Source organism: Chiloscyllium punctatum, chromosome 49 (genome assembly GCF_047496795.1).
Source record: "Chiloscyllium punctatum isolate Juve2018m chromosome 49, sChiPun1.3, whole genome shotgun sequence".
In the NCBI taxonomy this organism is placed as follows: Eukaryota; Metazoa; Chordata; class Chondrichthyes; order Orectolobiformes; family Hemiscylliidae; genus Chiloscyllium; species Chiloscyllium punctatum.
Window position 1 is genome coordinate 9,756,818 of NC_092787.1, and position 22,922 is coordinate 9,779,739.

General features: G+C 40.0%; 2 protein-coding genes across 11 annotated transcripts in view; one reads left to right on the top strand and one right to left on the bottom strand.

Annotated features, from left to right (window-relative positions):
* Window positions 1-12,898, top strand: part of rabepk (Rab9 effector protein with kelch motifs) — a 31,902-nt gene extending 19,004 nt beyond the window's left edge. For 5 of the 9 annotated variants that reach the window (XM_072565684.1, XM_072565685.1, XM_072565688.1 and 2 more), the window contains exons 3-8: window positions 3,385-3,536; window positions 4,841-4,993; window positions 6,546-6,707; window positions 6,845-6,994; window positions 7,737-7,892; window positions 11,788-12,898. In XM_072565684.1, coding sequence (XP_072421785.1) covers window positions 3,385-3,536; window positions 4,841-4,993; window positions 6,546-6,707; window positions 6,845-6,994; window positions 7,737-7,892; window positions 11,788-12,119 — 1,105 coding nt within the window. In that variant the 3' untranslated portion in view covers window positions 12,120-12,898. Of the gene's footprint in view, window positions 1-1,626; window positions 1,716-3,384; window positions 3,537-4,840; window positions 4,994-6,545; window positions 6,708-6,844; window positions 6,995-7,736; window positions 7,893-11,787 lie in introns of all 9 variants that reach the window. The other 4 variants (XM_072565683.1, XM_072565682.1, XM_072565681.1 and 1 more) reach the window with 2 other exon arrangements.
* hspa5 (heat shock protein 5) lies at window positions 12,812-21,784 on the bottom strand. 2 transcript variants are annotated; one of them, XM_072565679.1, is made up of 10 exons: window positions 21,617-21,784; window positions 19,800-19,951; window positions 19,484-19,715; window positions 18,959-19,093; window positions 17,984-18,096; window positions 17,668-17,822; window positions 17,352-17,587; window positions 16,373-16,610; window positions 16,106-16,273; window positions 12,812-14,784 (listed from the first exon to the last, which is right to left on the bottom strand). In XM_072565679.1, exons 2-10 carry the CDS (start codon window positions 19,910-19,912, stop codon window positions 14,222-14,224), a joined length of 1,953 nt encoding a protein of 650 aa, XP_072421780.1. In that variant the 5' UTR covers window positions 19,913-19,951; window positions 21,617-21,784; the 3' UTR covers window positions 12,812-14,221. The 2 variants fall into 2 exon arrangements, with proteins under 2 accessions (XP_072421780.1, XP_072421781.1); XM_072565680.1 differs by having other exon boundaries at window positions 21,612-21,728.
* Between the last annotated feature and the right edge of the window lie 1,138 nt (window positions 21,785-22,922).

The window sequence follows — 22,922 nt, forward strand, 5'->3', positions numbered from 1 at the left end:
AGTTAGCATTGGGAGACAGTGGGCTTGTAGCTGATGTCCGTGGTTAGTCGGTTGCTGGAGATGGAGATGGAGAGGTCCAGGAAGGGGAGGGAGAAGTCCAAGATGGTCCAGGTTAATTTGAAGTCTGGGCGAACGGTGTTGGTGGGCAGAGGAAGGTTGGGAATAGGGGATGGTGTTTTTGAAGGCGGTAAGATGGGAGGGAGGTGTAGTCTAGGTAGCTGTTTTGCAGGCGGTAGGTTGGGAGGAGTTGTAGTCTAGGAACATATAAATGAGTCTCCCATTTACAATCCAGTACATAAGTGATCCATGTGAAGAGTGTCCCTTTTTTGGTGACTTGTATCTGACCTGAAATTGGCTTGTCGCAAAGATGTTACTACAGTTGTTATGGGGGATTTTAACATGCAGGTAGACTGGGAGAATCAGGATGGTATCGGGCCTCAAGAAAGAGACTTTGTGGAGTGCCTCAGAGATGGATTTTTAGTGCAGCTGGTGCTGGAGCCGACCAGGGATAAGGCGATTCTGGATCTGGTATTGTGTAACGAACCAGAATTGGTCAGTGACCTCGAAGTGAAGGAGCCATTGGGAAGTAGTGACCATAATACAATAAGCTTCAATCTGCAATTTGAGAGGGAGTGGGTACAATCTGAAGTGACAATATTTCAGTTGAATAAAGGGAAATATGGAGCTATGAGGGAGCAACTGGCCAAAGTTCAATGGTTTAATACCTTAACAGGGAAGACCGTGGAGGAACAATGGCAGATATTTCTGTGTATAATGCAGAAGATGCAGGATCAGTTCATTCCTAAAAGGAAGAAAGATCCCAGGAGGAGACATGGGCGGCCGTGGCTGACAAGGGAAGTAAAGAAACATATAAGGTTAAAAGAGAAAAAGTATAACTTAGCGAAGATAAGCGGGAAAACGGAGGACTGGGAAGCTTTTAAAGAACAACAGAGGATTAGTAAGAAGGAAATACGCAGAGAAAAAATGAGGTACGAAGGTAAACTGGCCAAGAATATAAAGGAGGATAGTAAAAGCTTTTTTAGGTATGTCCAAGGCAAAAAAATGGTTAGGACAAAAATTGGGCCCTTGAAGACAGAAGCAGGGGAATATATTACTGGGAACGAAGAAATGGCAGAGGAATTAAATGGGTACTTCAGATCTGTGTTCACTGGGGAAGACACAAGCAATCTCCCTGAGGTAACAGTGGCTGAAGGACCTGAACTTAAGGGAATTTCTATTTGCCAGGATTTGGTGTTGGAGAGACTGTTAGGTCTGAAGGTTGATAAGTCTCCGGGACCTGATGGCCTGCATCCCAGGGTACTGAAGGAGGTGGCTCGGGAAATCGTGGATGCGCTGGTGATTATTTTCCAGAGTTCAATAGAATCGGGGTTGGTTCCTGAGGATTGGAGGGCGGCTAATGTTGTGCCACTTTTTAAGAAGGGTGGGCGGGAGAAAGCAGGAAATTATAGACCAGTTAGTCTGACCTCAGTGGTGGGAAAGATGCTGGAGTCTATTATAAAGGATGAAATTACGGCACATCTGGATAACAGTAACAGGATAGGACAGAGTCAGCATGGATTTATGAAGGGGAAATCATGCTTGACTAATCTTCTTGAATTTTTTGAGGATGTAACTCGGAAGATGGACGAGGGAGATCCAGTGGATGTAGTGTACCTGGACTTTCAGAAAGCTTTTGATAAAGTCCCACACAAGAGGTTAGTGAGTAAAATTAGGGCGCACGGGATTGGGGGCAAAGTACTAGATTGGATAGAGAATTGGTTGGCTAACAGGAAACAAAGGGTAGTGATTAACGGCTCCATTTCGAAATGGCAGGCAGTGACCAGTGGGGTACCGCAGGGATCCGTGCTGGGACCGCAGCTTTTTACAATATATGTAAATGATATAGAAGATGGTATCAGCAATAACATTAGCAAATTTGCTGATGACACAAAGCTAGGTGGTAGGGTGAAATGTGATGAGGATGTTAGGGGATTACAGGGTGACCTGGACAAGTTAGGTGAGTGGGCAGATGCATGGCAGATGCAGTTTAATGTGGATAAATGTCTGGTTATCCACTTTGGTGGCAAGAACAGGAAGGCAGATTACTACCTCAATGGTATCAAATTAGGTAAAGGGGCTGTTCAGAGAGATCTGGGTGTTCTTGTCCACCAGTCAATGAAGGCAAGCATGCAGGTACAGCAGGTCGTGAAGAAGGCTAATAGCATGCTGGCCTTCATAACAAGAGGGATTGAGTATAGAAGCAAAGAGGTGCTTCTGCAGCTGTACAGGGCCCTGGTGAGACCACACCTGGAGTACTGTGTACAGTTCTGGTCTCCAAATTTGAGGAAAGACATTCTGGCTATTGAGGGAGTGCAGCGTAGGTTCACGAGGTCAATTCCTGGAATGGCAGGATTGCCTTACACGGAAAGACTGAAGCGACTGGGCTTGTATACCCTTGAGTTTAGAAGACTGAGAGGGGATCTGATTGAAACGTATAGGCTTATGAAAGGACTGGACACTCTGGCAGGAGGGAACATATTTCCGTTGATGGGGGAGTGCCGAACCAGAGGACACAACTTAAAAATACGGGGTAGACCATTTAGGACAGAGATGAGGAGAAACTACTTCACACAGAGAGTGGTGGCTGTGTGGAATGCTCTGCCCCAGAGGGCAGTGGAGGCCCAGTCTCTGGATTCTTTTAAGAAAGAATTGGATAGAGCTCTTAAAGATAGTGGAGTCAAGGGGTATGGAGATAAGGCTGGAACAGGATACTAATTAGGAATGATCAGCCATGATCATATTGAATGGCGGTGCAGGCTCGAAGGGCAGAATGGCCTACTCCTGCATCTATTGTCTATTGTCTATTGTCTATTGTCTATTGGTTACCTTGGAGAATGATTTTGTGGTATTCACCAATAGACTTGGACCCTTCTGTAACTTTTAGACACAGGAGGACACCAAATGTATCTTGATAAAAGTAACCAAATCGTGATTTAACCTTATTATTGAACATGTTAATTTGGGCCCTATATATTTATGGCAATACAGTTGGGTGACCCAGTACATGCTTTTTTTTCTTTTCAAAGTAGACCTAACCTCAAATACTATAAAATAACCTAAACTGGAGAGAAAGTAAAATGACAGCAATCTTGTAGTGAAAATATTCTGCAGTAAATTTCTCAATAAATGATGGTCTTTATATTATATAGTACCTAACAGAGAACAGGAAGTTAATATTGACAATCTTAAAAGAGAACAGATTAGACGGCTTAAAGACTATGGCCTGTTTTTCACTGAGTGAGTTTGAATTTATTGGCGAAACGTACAGCAATATTTGAGATTGATTATTTTCTCCCACATTTCCCCCTCTCCCCAATTTTTTAGGTATACTCTTGTACCAAGAGGGGAGACTCCAGATGTTCGAGTTGGTCATACTCTCACATTTGTACCAGATACCTCTGAGGAAGGGAAGGTCATTATAGTTGGAGGAGCAAATCCTAATGGAAGTTTTTCTGATTCCCATGTATTAGATCTGGGTAACAACATTGTTATTTTTTAATTTTTTGTTATGTTTGTAACTGTTAACATTTGGTTGATTTGAAATTTAAATTTTATTAATGTGAAATTCCAGAATTAACTTTGCCGAAGTTGTTTTTCCTTCCCTCTACACACAACAGAGGATTGCTACTATCTGTATAATAGTTGGTAGTACCATTTCATATTAGCTCAGAACAATCCTTGCATTGTGATTTCACAGTGTCAGCTATGTTTTGTTTTATTCCTTGATATCCCCTTGTTGTCTGCTTTAATAAATTCATGAGGTTAAATACTTATATTGGATTTAAAATACCATCAATCCCACTCTGCGATTTCACAATGACTCTAAAATGAAATACAATTTTAACTTACCTTCAGGGAGAATCCAAGACATAACACTGAGTAACACAGTAATAAGGTTCCAAATATGACTCTAGAGGGTTTGGGACTGAAAACCAAGGCCGCTGGATAACTTCGTGAATGTTGTTGTTATTAGGGAGCCAATTAGCTCAGTTGGCCAGATGGCTGGTTTGTGATGTAGAGTGATGCCAACAGCGCAGGGTTAATTCCTGGCTGAGGACATGACGAGGGTACTAACTTCTCAAAACACTTTGTCACTTGAGGCATGTTGACCCTCGATTAAATTCACCACCAATCATCTCTCTCTGTAATGAGTGAGCATTCTCATGGCCCTCCAGGGCTACATTTTAGTATTATTAGTTACTGATGGATTGAAACATCTTGTGCACAAAATGTAAATATTCAAGTTGTGTATAATATACAATATGTCTGATTTATTTCCAACAATATGTCTTTAAGTATATTTTTCAAAAATTTTCTCATGTTAAACAACTAGTTGCTCAAAATATTCAGTTAATGTTTCTTGATGATGTGTGAAAGACTCTTGACTGCCTCTGCAGTGGATATTTTCCACTTGTTTAATTAAGAATGCTTGGACTTATTCATTGTCAATTAATATAGAAGAGAATAAGAATGGAATCATGGTTCCATTCTTATTCTCTTCTGTTTCTCCACCTTTACAACTCACTGAATCACCTTTTGCAATGTTTGTTTTTAGTAGCAGTGTTTTAATGGGGCTGGACCCAGTTGTGTAATGTTGGGGCAGTATGCAGATGATTCCTGGTTAGCAGGGCATGTTCAATGCAATACTAATTGAACAGTCTATTATTTCAATTATTTGTACTATTACTAGTGTTATTTGCCTGTTGTACCAACTTTCCTCATTGAGATTCTCTTTTTATTGCTTATAATTACATGTACTGATTTTATTCCTGATAAATAGGCAAACTTGAGTGGGATGTACCAGAGTGGAAGGGATTACTTCCACGATATGAGCACTCCAGCTTTATTTCTGCGAGCAAACCTGGTGACCTCTGGCTGTTTGGTGGAGCAGATGAATATTCAAACAGGAACTGTGTTCAAGTTTTGAATTTCGGTAATATTCTATTTAACATATTGAACCTACTGCCATTACTCAGTTTCAATCAACCAGATTCTTAAAACCTAATGACTTTTGTATAATGTCAATATCTTTTTGTGACTTACACATAAGAACATTTTTGAGAAACAAGACACCAGAGTGATAATTATATTTGCAAATCTCACATTCCCTCAAAATTCCATACTGTAAGTTTTTAAAAAGTACGTATTTAGTAGGAATAATATCATTGTGTGATAAACCTTAAACTTTATTTTGCAACCTTTTATAGTGTTGAAAAATTAAATTCATGTGTATGTTGCACTTTCTGCATGGAATTTATTTTTTTTAATATATATTGCAAATACAATAAATAAACATTTAGCATTTTTAATCAGAAAATGAAATACTGAAAAGATGGTCTTGGTTCCAAAACTAACAGCATATATTTAAGAGAAATGCAAAGCAGGTGAATCAATATCTGAAAAAAAATTAATGTTATGACACAGGGTAAACCCCTCTTCTAATTCAAACCCGACACACAGAAAAGACTCACCCCTTGCTGTAATCTGTGAAAACTCAAGAGGCCAAGAACTATTTAAAGTAAAAATTAACAACTTTATTTCTTAAAGTATAACAGAGAATAATTAACTAACCACTATTTACAACTCTTTCCTCTAACCTATTGTTTACTTTCCCTTCTATAATACTAGTCTGATAAAACCCCAGAGTAAGATTTACCAAAAATTCAAATTTCAAAACCAGGCAACTGTCGAATCTTCCCTTTGTATCTTCCTCTGTAGATTTTCTCCTTCTTAGGGAATTCTGTTTCACAGGTCATTGATAGATAAAAGGTACCTTTTAAGAGAGCTGTGTTTTGGGCAGTCTGTATATGCTGGTGGTTTCACAGTTCTCCCCTCAACTGTTCAATTTTTCCCGGTCTTATAGCCCAAAGCACTGGATTGTTTCACTGGTTTTTAATATTGTCAGTATACTAAATTCACACTAGATTGGAGTTTGGTATTTTGGGTAATAATTTAAACTGATTGGCAGAATTTGAATTTGTTTTTGTCATGTCCAGGCAACCCAGCTAATCTAACTGTTCAACCAAATGTTATATTTTACCTTATTCAGAACACTTGGTGCTGTGTCAGGTAGTTCTGCTAGCTTTTAACTCTCTGGAAGATACAGTGCCCCTTACCTTCATAACCATTAACCATGCAAAATAATAGCCCATCATCAATTATCTGTGCATTTCAATAAGTTGCTGCATTTGCACTGCACTCTCGAAACAAATTAAATTCACCACAAAGTTTGGCAAATAGCCCTTTTCATGAAATTTATGTCCCTTAGCCTTTCCATCAAAGGAAATGTTTAAAATTATCGAGTTTCATTCCTGCATGTAGTAACTGTTCTTGCTGGTTTTTAAAACTTAATTTTACTATGTGTGTTGCTGAGGTTGTACTTTTGTTACTCATTTTAATTGAAGATCTAATGCCTTTTATTTAAAGCATCAAAATACAAAAAAACCATGTAATTGTTCCTTTAATCTATGTATTGTCTAAATCAGAAACTGGTTTGTGGATAAGTCCAACAATAAATGGCACACCACCAACACCCCGGACATGTCATGGCTCTACTGCAGCTATTGGAGATTGCCTTTATGTATTTGGTGGTGGAGACAAAGGAGCAGAACCTGTACAAGATACACAACTCTATGTGTTTGATAAAGGTACAAATAAGCAGTATGCAATTTCACTATGGCATATGAGAATTTGAATATTGCAAATGCTAGTTAAATTATGTTTAGGAACTGACAGTTTTTTTTCTCCACTGAAAATTCTAACGCGAATACATGTATTTCTTTAGCCACACTTGGCTGGTCACAGCAATCAACAGAAGGAAACCCACCAGCTCCAAGACATGGCCATGTGATGATTGCTGTAGGTAGCAAATTGTTTATCCATGGAGGATTATCTGGAGACACATTTTTTAATGATATGCATGTAATTGATACAGGTAGGTCCTGGACATAATCAGTTATTTTAAGATATGAAAATCCTTATTGGTGATTGGAAGTATTTTGGAAATTTTGCAAATTAACAGGCTGATCTGATGAGATTAGTATTCATCCCAGTGCAAGGAAACAAAAAGCAGGGGGCAGTGAGGTTAGAGAGATTGTAACAAATGCAGCAGAAATTGATAACTCAGTAGCTTCAGTGAAAATTTTGGCAAGGTGGTAATGAAACGAAAGATCCAACCTAATTCTCTGGGAACATGGTTTTAAATCGCACCATGGCAGCTAATAGAAGTTAAATGCATTTTTAAAACTCACATTTAAAAAGTAACCTTTGCAACCATAAAGTATAAAATATAATTATTGAACTATTATCAATTGACTTAAAAGCCTATTAGATTCACAGACATCCTTCAGAGAAAGAAATTTGGGGAAACTGTCCCTAATGTATCTGGCCTACATATGAATCCAGACCCACAACAATGCTATTGACTCTTAATTGCTTTCTGAAATGGCAGATTCAATGACCATTCATGCCAGCCTTGTCAGGTTTACCCATGTCAAAGAATTAAAAACATTAACAGAAGAAAAGAAAAAGTTTGGGAATTACAGAAATAACTACTGTAAAGTTACTACTTGAAGCCTAATCTGAAAGCAAACAATTTTAACTTTTAAAAATGTATCAGTAAAAATCTGGATACATTCTGAAAAGCTTTTCTCATTTTTAATGTGTCTGATATACAGCTGCAGTTAACATGAGATGGAAGAAAATAAAAATGAAGGGTGATATACCAAAAGGCTGTGCAGCTCATTCTGCAATTTTTCATGGAAAGAACATATTCATCTTTGGTGGTATGGATGTCACAGGAGCTTTGAATACCATGTATAAATATCATATTGGTGAGTCATAGAGACGTACAGCACAGAAACAGATCCTTCGGTCCAACTCGTCCATGCCGACTAGATATCCTAACCTAATGTCATCTAATTTGCCAGCACTTGGCCCATATCCTTCTAAACTCTGCGAAAGTGAGCACTGCAGATACTGGAGATCAAAGTCAAGATTAGAGTGCTGCTGGAAAAGCACAGCAGGTCAGACAGTGTCCAAGGAGCAGGAAAATCGATATTTCAGGAATGAGGCTGGGAGCCTCGGGGGTGGAGAGATAAATGGTAGGGGGGGTGGGGCTGGGATGAAGGTAGCTGAGAGTGCAATAGGTGGATGGAGGTGGGGGTGAAGGTTATAGGTCAGAGAGGAGGGTGGAGCGGATAGGTGGGAAGGAAGATTGAAGATGGGACATGTCATGAGGATGACGCTGAGCTGGAAGGTTGGAACTGGGGTAAGGTTGGAGAAGGGGAAATGAGGAAACTGGTGAAGTCCACGTTGATGCCATGGGGTTGAAGGGTCCCAAGACGGAAGATAGGGCGTTCTTCCTCCAGGCATTGGGTGGTAAGGGAGTGATGATGGAGGAGGCCCAGGACCTGCATGTCCTCAACAGAGTTGGAGGGGGAGTTGAAATGTTCAGCCACGGCACAGTGGGGTTGATTGGTGCGGGTGTCCCAGAGATGTTCCCTAAACATCCAGTAGGCATCCAGTCTTCTCAATATAGAGGAGACCTCATTGGGAGCAACGGATACAGTAAGTGACATGTGGAAGTGCGGTGAAACTTTGATGGATGTGAAAGGCTCCTTTGGGGCCTTGCACGGAGGTGAGGGGGGAGGTGTGGGCGTGGGTTTGCAGTTCATCAACTTTACCAACATATCCCACCCTGACCTTAAATTCACCTGGACCGTCTCTGACACCTCCCTCCCCTTATTGGACCTCTCCATCTCCATCAACAGTGACCAACTCAACACTGACATTTTCTACAAACTCACCGACTCCCACAGCTACATGGATTACGCCTCCTCCCACCCTGCCTCCTGCAAAAATGCTATACAGTATTCCCATTTCCTTCACCACATCTGCTCCCAGGAGGACCAGTTGCACCACAAAACACACCAGATGGCCTCTTTCTTTAAAGACAACAATTTCCCCTCCCACATGGTTGATGATGCCCTCCAGCACACCTTTCTGCCCTCGAACCCCATCCCTCTAACTGCAACAAGGACTGAACTGCCCCCCCCCATTCCTCACCTTCCACTCCACCAACCTTGCCATACATCACATTATTTTCCGCCACCGACAAACAAACCCCACCAAAGGTATATTTCCCTTCCCACCCCTATCTGCTTTCCATAAAGACCATTCCGTCTGTGACTATCTGGTCATGTACATGCCCCCTAGCAACCCACCCTCCCCTCCTGGCCTTCCCTTGCCACCGTAGGAATTGCAAAACCTGCGCCCACACCTCCCCTCTCACCTCCATGCAAGGCCCCAAAGGAGTCTTCCACATCCATGAAAGTTTCACCTGCACTTCCACACATGTCATTTACTATATCCGTTGCTCCGATGCAGTCTCCTCTACATTGGGGAGACTGGACGCTTACTCATAGAGCATTTCAGAGAACAACTCTAGGATACACGTAGCAATCAACCCCACTGATCCGTGGCTGAACATTCAAATCCCCCTCCCACTCTGCCAAGGACATGTAGGTCCTGGGCCTCCTCCATCACCACTCCCTTACCAACCGACGCTTGGAGGAAGAATGCCTCATCTTCCACTTCGGGACCGTTCAACCCCATGGTATCAATGTGGACTTCACCAGTTTCTTCATTTCCCCTCCTCCCACCCTACCTCGCTCCAACCTTCCAGCTCAGCACCTGTCCCATTTGTCAATCTTCCTTCCCACCTATCCACTCTACCCCAGAGGCTCCCAGCTTCATTCCTAATGAAGGACTTTTGCCCAAAATGTTGATATTCCTACTCCTCGGATGCTGCCTGACCTCCTTCTGGACCCTTCCTATTCATATACCTATCCAGATGACTTTTAAATGCTGCAATTGTACCGACCTCCACCACTTTCTTTGACAGCTTAGTCCATACACACACCACCTTTTATGCGAAAAGTTTGCCCCTTAGGTCCCTTTTATATCTTTCCTGTCTCACCCCCCCCCGGGAAAACTTCGTTTATTTAGCTTATCCATGCCCCTCATGATTTTTATAAATCTCTATGAAGTCTCCCCTCAGCATCCAACGCTCCAGTGAAAACAGCCCCAGCCTATTCAGCCTCTCCCAATAGATCAAATCCTCAAACCATGGCAACATCCTTAAATCTTTTCTGAACCCTTCCAAGTTTCACAATATCCTTCCAAAAGGAAGGAGACTAGAATTGCACATTATTCCAAAAGTGGCCTAACCAATGTTCTGCACAGCTGCAACATGACCTCCCAACTGCATTTTCTGGTTCAGAGATGGATAATTAAGTTAAAAATTAAGTTATTAATTTGAAAATCAAACCAGTCCCAGTAAGTTAGTGTATATAATCGAGTAATAGTTGATATTATTTTGGCCAAATAACCTGGAATTTTCCATATATCTCATGTAAAAAGCGACCCTAGTTCTTCACAGATAACAGATCAACGTTCGAGTCATGTCCTGCTCCAGCTTTTCAGTGTGCCGGTTGATCCGCTCTGCTCCTGGTCTTCCACTCTGCCGGCTGTTGTGTTCCACTTCAGGTGTTCTGAATTACCATAATTCGCTTTTTTTTCTCTTTATTCGTTTAGCAATCAATTGGGCTTCTGCTAACAATACAGTATGAATTTTGACGGGCATGAATTTCAGCCCCTCGAAAATAGTGTCCATGTATTAGTTGACTCCATAAATTTAACCTAAAGAAAAATGTGACTATTACTCGAGTATATATGGTATGTTAGAATGAGCTCTTTCTGATTTTCAATAAACATCATAAGTAGGTTCTCCTTGGCAAATAAAAATTTTGTTGTGTGGTTGTTTTGTTAACTATTTTGAGAATCTGTGTTCAGATATCCATGATAAGTTCATTCTATTTAGTCATATTAAAACAGACATGGTTACCAGTAGTCTAGAAATAATACTTGCTCCATCCTAAAATGAGGGAAGCTGAACTGACTTAGCCTTGTTTTCTAGAATTTGTGTGATTTAGTTATCACACTCAGAGTTTTGGATATTTTGTATTGGGAAATTTACTTCTTTAAAAATATTTTCCTGCCCTGTTCAATATTTTTAGCCCAATCCACCATTTTATCTACCCTACTCCCTGTGCTATTCACAAAGACGACAAAAGATAGCCTATTTTCATGCATCTGCTAAAACTAAATTAAAACCAAAAGAACTGCAGATGCTAGAAATCAAACAAAAACTGCTAGAAAAGATCTCATCTGGCAGCATCTGTGGAGAGAACTTAAGAGTTTACATTTTTTAAAATTCCTCAGATGTGGCCAACCCTGCTGAGCTTTTCTAGCAATTTCTGTTCATGCATCTGCATGTATTGGATGACAAATTCCATTGCCAGTTAATTTGGAGAATTTTCTTTTAGATTTAGTGTTTCTTTTATTTCTGCTGGGTTTTTTTATTCTGGTCTTTGTAAACATGATCACACCAGAGAATGGCAAATTTGTACACTTTACTATACTCCCATAGTTGAGTACACATTGCAATAAAATCATGTATATATTTCAACCACAGGAAGAGCCAGTGTTTAGAAGATTTTTTTTCCTGCCTTGCAGCTTCCAAACCCCAATAGAGGGAAAAACAATCATGCAAGGAAACACTTATGTTCTCCATTTAGACATTTTTCTTTCAAGACTGAAGACAGCAATGCTGTCAGATTGTTTTTGAGTTTTATTTAAACTACAGACTTCATTTCTTTTCATTAGAAACAAGCCGCTGGACACTCTTGGAATTTGGTTCCTTGTTACCAGCAGGACGACTGGATCATGCTATGTGTGTGATACCCTGGCAAATAAGGAAAGAAAATGAAGCCTCCACTACTGCTGCAAAAAATAGTGATAAACAATCACCTAAGGGGAACACATGTGAGGAATCTAGCCAGCAAAGCAAGGCTGATGGAAATCTTGTACCAAGGAATTGTTCAGTAGCTCAAAGTCAAACAGTGAACATTGTGCATTTATGTTTGGTTTTTGGTGGAATGGACACTCAAGGAGAAATTTATAATGACTGTTTTGTCACACTAGTTGATGGTTATTAACTGTACTTATTCCCTTAGTATAGTTACCACTCACAAAACTTCTTCCACATGAACATACTTAGAAATCATGTTACCATAACAAAAAGTGCTTAGGACTGGTACCATGTGGTAAATACCACCTTCTCCAGCAAAGCCAGGAGTTTCCAGTCTCTTTTAAACTCCAGTTCACTTTTTCTTAAACCTGAAATGTTTATACTGTCTAATACTGTAATGTTGTTCATTTCTCTGAAGTTTTCCTTAACCACTTACTGAGATGTTGAAATTATTTTCAGCCTTACTGAAAGTGGGATAATTTAACAGGACAAGCATACGAAATATATCCTGCGATGTTAACTTCTAATTTAATTGACATGATTCAAAGTGCATGAAATAATGTAGATAAAGAGGGGGTGTTGTTAACGAGGTTATAAAAATGTTATATTTGATATGATAAATCTATGATCAAAAGATCAGCAATAAGGCAGCTCTTTCCTCAATGACCAAGGGCAACATCTGATTTCAATGGACACCCTGAACCATGCCTGTAACCTTCATCCACACTACTGATACCAACTTGTGCATTCTATTTAAAATGTGATTAAATTTAATCACAAGACTACAACTTGTTTAATTCATGCAGGAGAGCTAGTATGAAATGCTGTCTGAATGTGGAATTCCAAAGACATTGTCGGTATAAAATTAGTCTTCACAGGGGTAGTACAGGTATTTTATTGAAATTTCAATGTTTGTTTCTTACAGAATTGTACATCTTTAAAAAAATAAAGTTGAAGTTAATTGAACTTGGAATATAAAAGTTGCTTGAAAATGTACATCCTACAATTTTGTTCATGTGCCTTTTCAATAGCCACAGTAAGCTTTATTTGTACTGTAACAAACATGCCAGTCTGTGGATGTGGATTTAGTCAACCTCGCTGCCAAGAATAAGAGCTCTTCTTCCAGAGGAAGGTTTGTTCTTTCATCTGTAAAGATCAAAGTACTTCTCTCCTGGGATTAGTGAAATTTATCCCCGAATTCAAGTTGAACCTCAAAATGATTAGAGAGTGACCATTTATGCATGTTAATGCTGGAATCAGTAGGTGAAACTTCACCTGAAAAATAGCACCTGTTACTTAATATGCAAAGATTAAACATGTGTTCAACCCAATAAAGCAATTGTCATCTACTCTAGTTATTTGCAGTATTTGTTGGAAGCTGTTGTAACCATGACAGCTTGTGAATGGAACATATGCTGGACTGGGTTAAACAATTTTCTGGGGTGAGTCAGTCCATTAGTTTCTTCTGCAGGCTTAAAATGGAGGAGGGGGAGACAAATATTCCTTGTCACAGTTGCCAAAATAAGATTTAAAAAAAAATACATGGCTTAAAAGCATTTCTTATTGTTTTTGACTAGGTACAGAAATAACTTAATCAAATCCTGATGCTTACTTGGACAGGGGAAACAACTTAAACTTGCTCTGACCAACCTCTAACTGAATAGCCAAGTCTGCCCAACTTAAATATATGTATTACTGCAAGCTGTCTGTTCATTTACTTGAGTACTCAAGTACTGCATAAAACAACCTTCCTCGGAGTTTAAAATCAGCATTTAAAATCACAAAAGATTGTTATTGATTTGATCAAGTTGTGGCATGATACACAGTCCAAAATACTTGGCGCATTCAAGATGCATGTCAAAATAGGTGTTTCAAACTAGGTAAAAAGTAACTATGAATTCAAGACTCTGAGCAAGATACAGTTCAATGATAGCATTCTTTCCCAAAGACATCTACACCCGCTAGACAAGGTAATGTTTGTATCAAACATAACATTTATTGGTCAATACAGTAGAAAACATTCTACACTTTGACAGACCAAACAAAGGGATTCCAAATAAATAGAAAAATGGGTACTGGAGAACATTGTACTCAGCCTTGACAACTCAATTTCCCAATCAAGCTCTCCCTCTGGCTAACTCATGCTGAAACTGCATTAGAAAGTATGAGCCTTTGAGAATTTTCAGTCCACTCAAGTGAAAATTGTGCACATACATTCAAGAATTAAGTCCTTATCATTCAGAAATCTTTCTCAAACAGTCCAATATTTACAAAGTTAAAGTCCATAGATTACAACTCATCCTTTTCAGTCTCTTCTTCCTCTTCTGGAGGAGGTCCACCTGCACTTCCATACAGCTTACTTACAATTGGCTGAACAATTTCTTCAAGATCCTTCTTCTTAGCTTTGAATTCTTCAATGTCAGAATCTTGATGACTTTCAAGCCACTCAATCTTTTCCTCCACAGCTTTCTCAATAGTTTCTTTGTCCTCTGTTGATAGCTTACCACCAAGTTTTTCTTTATCACCAATCTGGTTCTTCAGAGAATAGGCATAGCTCTCCAGATCATTTCTGGCATCAATACGTTCTTTAAGTTTTAGATCCTCTTCAGCAAATTTCTCTGCATCATTCACCATTCTCTCAATTTCCTCTGGGGTCAGACGGTTCTGGTCATTTGTAATAGTGATCTTGTTTTTATTTCCAGTGCCTTTGTCTTCAGCTGTAACACGTAGGATGCCATTTACATCTATTTCAAATGTGACTTCAATTTGAGGAACACCACGAGGTGCTGGAGGAATACCAGTTAAGTCAAAGGTACCAAGCAGGTGGTTATCTTTGGTCAGTGGTCGTTCACCTAAAAAAACAATGATTGATGTCAGCCTTGTGACAACAAATATTACATCATAGGATCCCCATAGTCCATTCAGCCAAGAGTACACTGACCCTCCAAAGAACATCTGACCAAACCCCAGGCAAACACTATCCCCACATTTACCATTGCTAACCCACATATCCCTGGACATGGGCAATTTAATACAGCCAATCCACTTCACCTGCACATCTTTGGATCATGGATAAAATCAGGGCACCTAGAAAAGGAAACCCAGACAGACACTGTGCAAACTCTACAGATTGCCAAGGCTAGACAAACCAGGGTTCCTGTCATTTTCTTGTTAAATCACCTCCTCCCCTTTACAGAAAACTTAACTTTTGCTTGAAGTAAAGCCACCTAGAGATTATGCTGGTATAATCTGTCCATGTTAAACTTTGGTATTACAACTCTGCTCATAAGCTACATTAGTGGTTAAGCACTATTCCCTTTTAGCCAAAATACTCAACAGTGCAGTCTTTCAAGGTCCACAGGTGGTAATGCAAAAAAGTTACAAACTGAACCAATTACTCTATTGCAAGCCAGCTGTGATGGAGAAGTACCAAGTTTCAAATTTTGCAATTGACAACATAATTGTTGTTAAAGATTCTGCAACAATCTGCTTGAGAGCATCAGAATCTCCAGATCAGTATAAAGTGTAGACTGAGTGAGACCACAAGAAACTCTTGCAGACCCATCTTGCTACTTTGCATTTGATTACACAGACGACTACTACTGAAGAAATGTAGTAGTAATTGCAATGATATGGACAGCTGCTGGGCTTTGTTTAAAAAAGGTAAGCAGTGACATTTTCACATTTATAATTACCTCAAATATGGGCAGATAGCCATTATTAGGAACTGAAGAAACAAAAAAAAAGAGGCTGGATACTCCCTATCTTACATCCTCCCAAACAAAGATGCTCAAAAAAAAAGGTAGATCTGCATGAATTTAGCAGAGTTGATAAATCTGTTTGGATTATAAAAGACATGATACCTTTGACAATATTAAAACCTGTCTTCATTACATCTGTTTTGGTAGTTAAGGTTCATACCTCAAAACCAGATGAAGCAGCTTATAACGCAAAGCTGTTAAATAATTACTGCACAATCTAAGGCAGTCATGGAGACTGTTTCCGGGGCAGTTAAAAGATAGTGAAGAGGATTAAAAACATCTGACACTTGACTGCTGAAAGTCAAGTTTGCAGAATTCCATTGACAATTGTGGACTATGGAACAGTACAGAACATTGTGGCAGCAGCTTCCTATAGCAAAGTTTAATTATACAAAACTATTGAGCAACTTACCTTCATAGACCTTGATTGTTACAGTAGGTTGGTTGTCAGAAGCAGTTGAGAAGATCTGAGACTTCTTAGTTGGAACCACAGTATTACGTGGTATTAGCTTGGTCATGACACCACCAACAGTTTCAATTCCAAGAGTCAAAGGACAAACATCCAGGAGAACAAGATCACCTATATTTTTAAATTAGAAACCAGCATGTTGGAAAACCAATTCACTTCGCAAGTTAATTTGCAATAACATGAACTCTACAATCAGTTTCTGGCACCTACCAGTATCTTCCTCTCCTGAGAGGACACCAGCCTGTACTGCTGCACCATACGCCACAGCCTCATCAGGGTTGATTCCACGAGATGGTTCCTTGCCATTGAAGAACTCCTTTACCAGCTGCTGAATTTTAGGAATGCGAGTGGAGCCACCCACAAGTACAATTTCATCAATTTCAGTTTTCTTCAGATCAGCATCTTCCATCACTTTCTGCACAGGCTTCATGGTTGATCGGAAGAGGTCCTGATGACAAGGACAATTAAGCTTGTTATTGTCCATGATTAGCTTCATTACTTGCACTTAGACTAAAACAAAGTTAAATCAAGCTTGTGAAATGCAATAAATGGAATGAATTATAACTAAAGCAAACAATTGCTCTAATTTATTACTTAGGGTGGAGAATTAAGTACTGCTCAAATGCCCAGTTGAAGTCAGTAAACCAAGCATCAAGAGAATTAGATTTAGTTACACAGCATTCAATTTTCAGTGCTAAAATTTAACTGGTTAGGGAAAGGAACTTGAACAGTCTACAAAAATGTATTAAAACCAAATTAGGGACAACAAATGCAAGCAGTAATATCTTTAAAATAGTCATTTTCTGTCTGAAGTTAAAGAAAAAGGTTAGCCCATAAACTTAGTTCAAGCTTTGGACAATGACTAAACAAACATTCAGTAGTCCTACCAAGATGGGATATTTTGTACGAGAGGAGACTACATTCTCTGGAAATCTATACTTTGATTTATTCATCTCCCACAACAATGGGCAATAATCTAAACAAGGTTTGCAACATTTCAATCATGAACAATTCAGATGCACATGCTCAAGCATGCATTTGCATAATGTTCCAAATTTAGAGTGCTAAGTGTGACCACTTAAAGTCTGAAGTCTACATGACCAAGCCCCTCAAGGAATATTTTTAAGTCAATACAATAATCAAAGTTCAATTTTAACTAAACAAGAGCCAAATCTGAAGCATAGCTCACCATATTCAGTTCCTCAAATTTTGCACGTGTTAAAGTTTCAGAGAAATCTTCACCCTCAAAGAAAGATTCAATTTCAATTCTAGCTTGATGTTGGGAAGACAAACCACGTTTGGCCTTTTCAACCTCACGGCGAAGTTTTTGGATGGCTCTGTTATCCTTTCGAACATCTTTTCCAGTTTTCTTCTTGTACAGCTTGACAAAATGTTCCATCACACGTTGGTCGAAGTCTTCACCACCTGATTAAAGTTACCGGTTTAAAAATCAATTCTAATAAGTTAAAGTGTTAAAATGTAACATGTACATATACAAGTCTTACCTAGATGAGTGTCACCATTTGTAGCAACTACTTCAAAAACCCCATTGTCAATGGTAAGCAGTGACACATCAAAAGTACCGCCACCAAGGTCAAACACCAGAATGTTCTTTTCACCCTCTCGCTTGTCCAACCCATAGGCAATTGCAGCAGCAGTTCTGAAGAGGGAAAAAAGTCAAAAATGAAATCTTCTAAAGAAGACACTTATAAATTCCCAACTAGACAATCAAGATACAGAGTCAGATAAAAAAGGTTTCAAATGGTTCATTTTGGGGTTAACGAACATGAACTCATTAACACCTCCTGTTAAAATACTCACGGCTCATTGATGATCCTCATGACATTCAAACCAGCAATAGTGCCAGCATCCTTTGTAGCCTGACGTTGAGCATCATTGAAGTAAGCAGGTACTGTTACCACAGCATGTGTGACCTACACAATCAAATTGAGATATATTTTAGAAAATACATAATAGCAAATGTGTCAAATTTCTCCTGTCAATTCATTACAGAAGAAAATTCAAATGCTTTATCCAATGGTGGGAGAGATGTTTACATTTGTACTTTCTACACTAGGATATCAACTGGTTGTGTAGTGGAAAGACAACAAAACAGACCAAATCACTAAAGGTGCAACGACTTGCAGCTCATTTCCTGGAACAGGAAAGATGCAACAGAAGCTATGTTGATTGCAATTCAATCTTAATTGAAACTCCAGGATTAAAAAAAGTACACTTTGGGCTCATTCAAAGCTTGTGGATTCTTGAATGTAAATTCCTCTGTACTGCAACATTTCCAGCTTCTTTTGAAAAAGAAAGGCTAGGGAAGTGCTCACTAATTGCAAGCCAATTGAAGACCCTCTGAAATAACTGATTTGCTTCAGGGCACACAGATTTACATATATCCAGTCAAGATCGCACTAAACAAAGAGTCAGATGTACAGCATGGAACCAGACCCTTTGGTCCAACCTGTCCATGCCAACCAGATATCCCAACCCAATCTAATCCCATCTGCCAGCACTTGGCCCATATCCCTGCAAACCCTTCCTATTCATATACCCATCCAAATGCCTCTTGAATGTTGCAATTGTACCAGCCTCCACTTCCTCTGGCAGCTCATTCCATACATGTACCACCCTGTGTGAAAAAGTTGCCCCTTCGGTCTCCTATTTTCCCCCTCACCTTAAACCAATGCCCACTAGTTCTGGACTTTCCAACCCCAGAGAAATGACTTTGCCTATTTACCCTACCCATAACCAAGTATTTGGATCAGAAAGTGCACCAGTTGCAAATACCTTCTTGCCAAGGTAAGCTTCAGCAGTTTCTTTCATCTTAGTCAATACCATGGCAGATATCTCCTCTGGAGCAAAAGTCTTGACCTCACCAGAAATATCAAGTTGGACATGAGGCTTGTTCTTCTTTTCAATTACCTAAAACAAAACAATATTCATAGATGTGTTGGTGAAACTCTTGGTTCTCAAAACTTGCCAACAAATCTGACTGCAGACATGACTAGGTGACCTATTTTACTTAAACACCTGAACCTATTTGTGCTTAAAAAAACTGCAAAAGATCAGAAGACATTAAAGTACTGAAGTCAGCTAACACAAAAGAAATAACATTAACAGAGGTCAATGATGACCTAAACAAAGGAATCAGATCATTTAAGACTTGATATTACACATTTTTTATTCAAACTTAGCTCACAAGTACTACATGCATACACTTATACCTTAAAAATCAGATAATTCTGTAACTGACCTTAAAATATTAAGCCCTGAAAACCCATATTTGAACTAAGGAAAGCACAAACTTATTACCTTAAAAGGTAGGTATTTGACATCTTGCTGTACTGCTGGGTCATTCCAGGTTCGTCCAATAAGCCGCTTGGCATCAAAAACAGTGTTCTCTGGGTTAGAGGTGAGCTGGTTCTTCGCAGCATCACCTATCAGACGTTCACCATCAGTTGTGAAGGCCACATATGACGGAGTGATTCGGTTTCCCTGGTCATTGGCAATAATTTCCACACGTCCATTTTTGTAAACACCAACACTAGAAAAAAAAAGTAGTCAATATTGCCAGTCGCTTTAATTTGAAATTTAAACAACAAAAAGACAAACAAATCTCAAAACTTACCAAGAGTAAGTTGTACCAAGATCAATCCCAACTACAGTACCAACACTTTCTTTCTTATCATCCTCATCAGCAAAGACACTGCTGATTAGCAGCAGAAGCAAATAACCTCTCATGGTGACTCACTATTGCGCCCTCGGTAGTGATGGCTATTCCTTAAAAATAAAAGGAGGGGAAACGTTACAAGTCAATGATTACCATACATCTAAAACCATACCATTAAACCTCACTTTTACATTTACAGTTAGAATATCAACACTATTAATATACTGCAAGTTCGCAACTGAAAAACCCATGGTATGGTTCAAAAGAAAAGCCTTACACCACAAAAACTATATAAAAGATTAATAACCTGATCTGTGGCAAGCATGATACGTTTGGGAGGGCTAACAAGGCATGCAACCAAACACTGAACAGAAAGTACAAAGGATCACAGAAACCTGGATGTGCATAGTCTGCTGCCTTTGAGGGTCAATGGCCAAGTTAACTACGGTGTCTGTCGGATATGTGCCTACAAGTCAAGGTATTGCTTTAAATCTAATGTTAGTTAAATTACAGCTGCATCCTACATGCATTTCTGGTCACCACACTACAGGAAAGATGTTAGATTAGATTCCCTACACAGGGTGGAAACAGACCAAAAAGACCACACCGGCCCTCTGAAGAGTAACCCACCCAGACCCATTTCCCTCTGATTAATGCACCTAACACTATGGGCTATTTAGCATGGCCAATTCACCTGACCTGCACATCTTTGGACTATGGGGGGAGAAATGGGAGTATCTGGAGGAAACCCGTGCAGGCACAGGAAAAGTGTGCAAATGTCAGACAGATGCCCAAGGCTGGGCTCAAACCTGGGTCCCTGGCACAGAGGCTACAGTACTAACCACAGCCACCATTTGCATAACACTGGAGAATGTGGAAAAGATTCATCAGGATTTATGTACAAAAAAGGATCAATACAGGTAATTTTCTTATGGGCAGGAAAAGCTGAATGGGTACCCAAATGAGACTTTAAAACATTAAGATAGGCAAGGTGAAACCACCCCCCCCCCCGCCTTAAAGGTTGATAACCAGCGGAAACATTTTTTTTTAGCGCAAGACTCAAGAGATTTAGAAAGGATTAAAGGAAATTTTTTTAAAAATCACCTAGAGGGTGGTGAGCGTATAAAATTCACTACTTTATAAAAAGTGTGGTAGAAACAGGAACCATCAAGACACGCAAGGCGCGTTTATAACGCCACAATATAAAAGGTTACGGGCCAAGCGCTGAAAAACGGCATTAGAATAGATAGATTCTTGATGACTGATGCAGTCACAACGGGCCTTTACCATGAGGGAGCATGGGCGACTTAATGAAGGTGTTGCCTACTCAAATGGTTCCCAATAGAAAATTAAGTGGAAAATTTCAAGTTAACGGCATATTACAAACGAGAATATTAAATAAATTCCGTTAGAATGACTCCAAAAGACAACCAATTGAGGTAGTGCCCCGGAAGCCATTTTGCATCAGCCAACACCAACACCTCCGTCCCAATCGAATCGTCGAGTAACAAAGGCCTACTGCACACCGATCGAGGGAATAAAGATCCACTAAGTTTTAATTTTAGTTGATTACAGTTCTGTTGACTCTAGACTATTGTTCTCAGACTTGGTAAAGAACCGTCTAGCACGAGGAAGCCGGCCCTGCTATGCTCTACAACATCCGGACTTAAACACTCGCTTTTTCAACGTTAATTGTTCGCAATAAATCTAAGTATTCACGATGATTCTGCCATTTTGAGTATCGGTCCGTTCAACGCCCATGATCATTACCTTACCCGCTATTCGCTGCTACTCAAGAACTTGCACAAAACTCAACACAACCGGCGTCAAGAATCCCAGTCTAGCTCAGGCTCCCGTTCCAGCCTTTATATAGAATTCTGACTTCCCCGTCGTGGAGCGTCGCGATTGGTTGGTTGCCCTTGCGTTGGAGGCTGTTGATTGGCCACATGGCGCACGCTGGCCACTCCGGAGGGTGACACGTACGGGCTTTCGGGGACTCGTCACAGGGGAGAGGACGGCCCGCCCCCTGGCCGTACATCGCCTGCCCATTGGACTGACTTTGAACCGACCCGGTCCAATAGAAGTCGAATGGCTCCGAGCCCCGTGTTGCGATTGGGTTGTATCGCTGTCAATCTCAGCGTCATCAGGACGCTGCCCTCCTCCGTTTTGCTAACGGACGATTGCGTGCGTGTTGCTTCATTCCCTCGCGCCTTCCCTCCCCCAGTACGTACACATGTTGGCTTCTGGAATATTCAGCGCCTGAATGACGGCTGTTTCACGTTTGTTTCTGATGGCCTTCATGGTCTGCTTTTTGAGCGAGCGGTCTGGACTTTTAAACATGTGCACTTCGGGCCCGCGTTTTCTCCCAGCTCAGTGGATGCTTAAGTAAATGTGGTTTCTTTTCCTGACATTGAAAGTTAGTCCGTCGTCTGGCGTTCTGTCAGATATGTCTTTGATGTATTCGAAATGGTTAGGCCTGTCTGTCCTTGTAATTTAAGTGTCCTTTCTAATGTCGTAGTTAACAGGTGAAGGCTGTGAGCCTTAGCTGAAAAGTTCAAGTCAGAAAATTTCACATAAATCTATGCCTCTTCAGTTTATGATCTGGTTGGAGGAAAAGTTCGCCTTTAGCCACAGGATCATGTTTGTTTGAGGAACCCCAGAATCGAATTGTCAGCCAATACACACGTAGACTGGCCGCTTGGTTAAAACTCAGATAGCAAGAAGGTCGTTTTTGATCTATTACAACCAGTCGGGCAAAGATGATGGGGGAAAACCGAGCTAAAATATTCATACTGGAATTCTATCAAATTCTAGTTGAAATCCCCCAGGAAATTGCAAACAACAAAACTAAACTAGTAGTATGGACAAGCTTGGAGATGCTGGAACACTACATACAAGCAATTTTGGACCCTGCATCTAAGGAAGAGAATCCAAAGGAGTTTACAAGAATGAAGGGCTTGTCATAGGAGGTGTGATTGAGACTCTGGGTCAGTACTTGCTGGAGTTTAGAAAGATGAGGGATACCACATTGAAACTTTCAGAATACCGGGATGCATGGATAGACATGGAGAAGATGTTTCC

Bases quoted from the DNA above. Each gene is read 5' to 3' on its own strand.
- hspa5 (XM_072565679.1), bottom strand. From the start codon at position 19,912: ATGAGAGGTTATTTGCTTCTGCTGCTAATCAGCAGTGTCTTTGCTGAT. The intron at 19,094-19,483 runs GTAATAAGTTTG...GTTTTGTTTTAG, and splicing joins TCAAATACCTACCTTTTAAG to GTAATTGAAAAGAAGAACAA. The intron at 17,588-17,667 runs GTAAGACTTGTA...AACTTTAATCAG, and splicing joins AAATGGTGACACTCATCTAG to GTGGTGAAGACTTCGACCAA.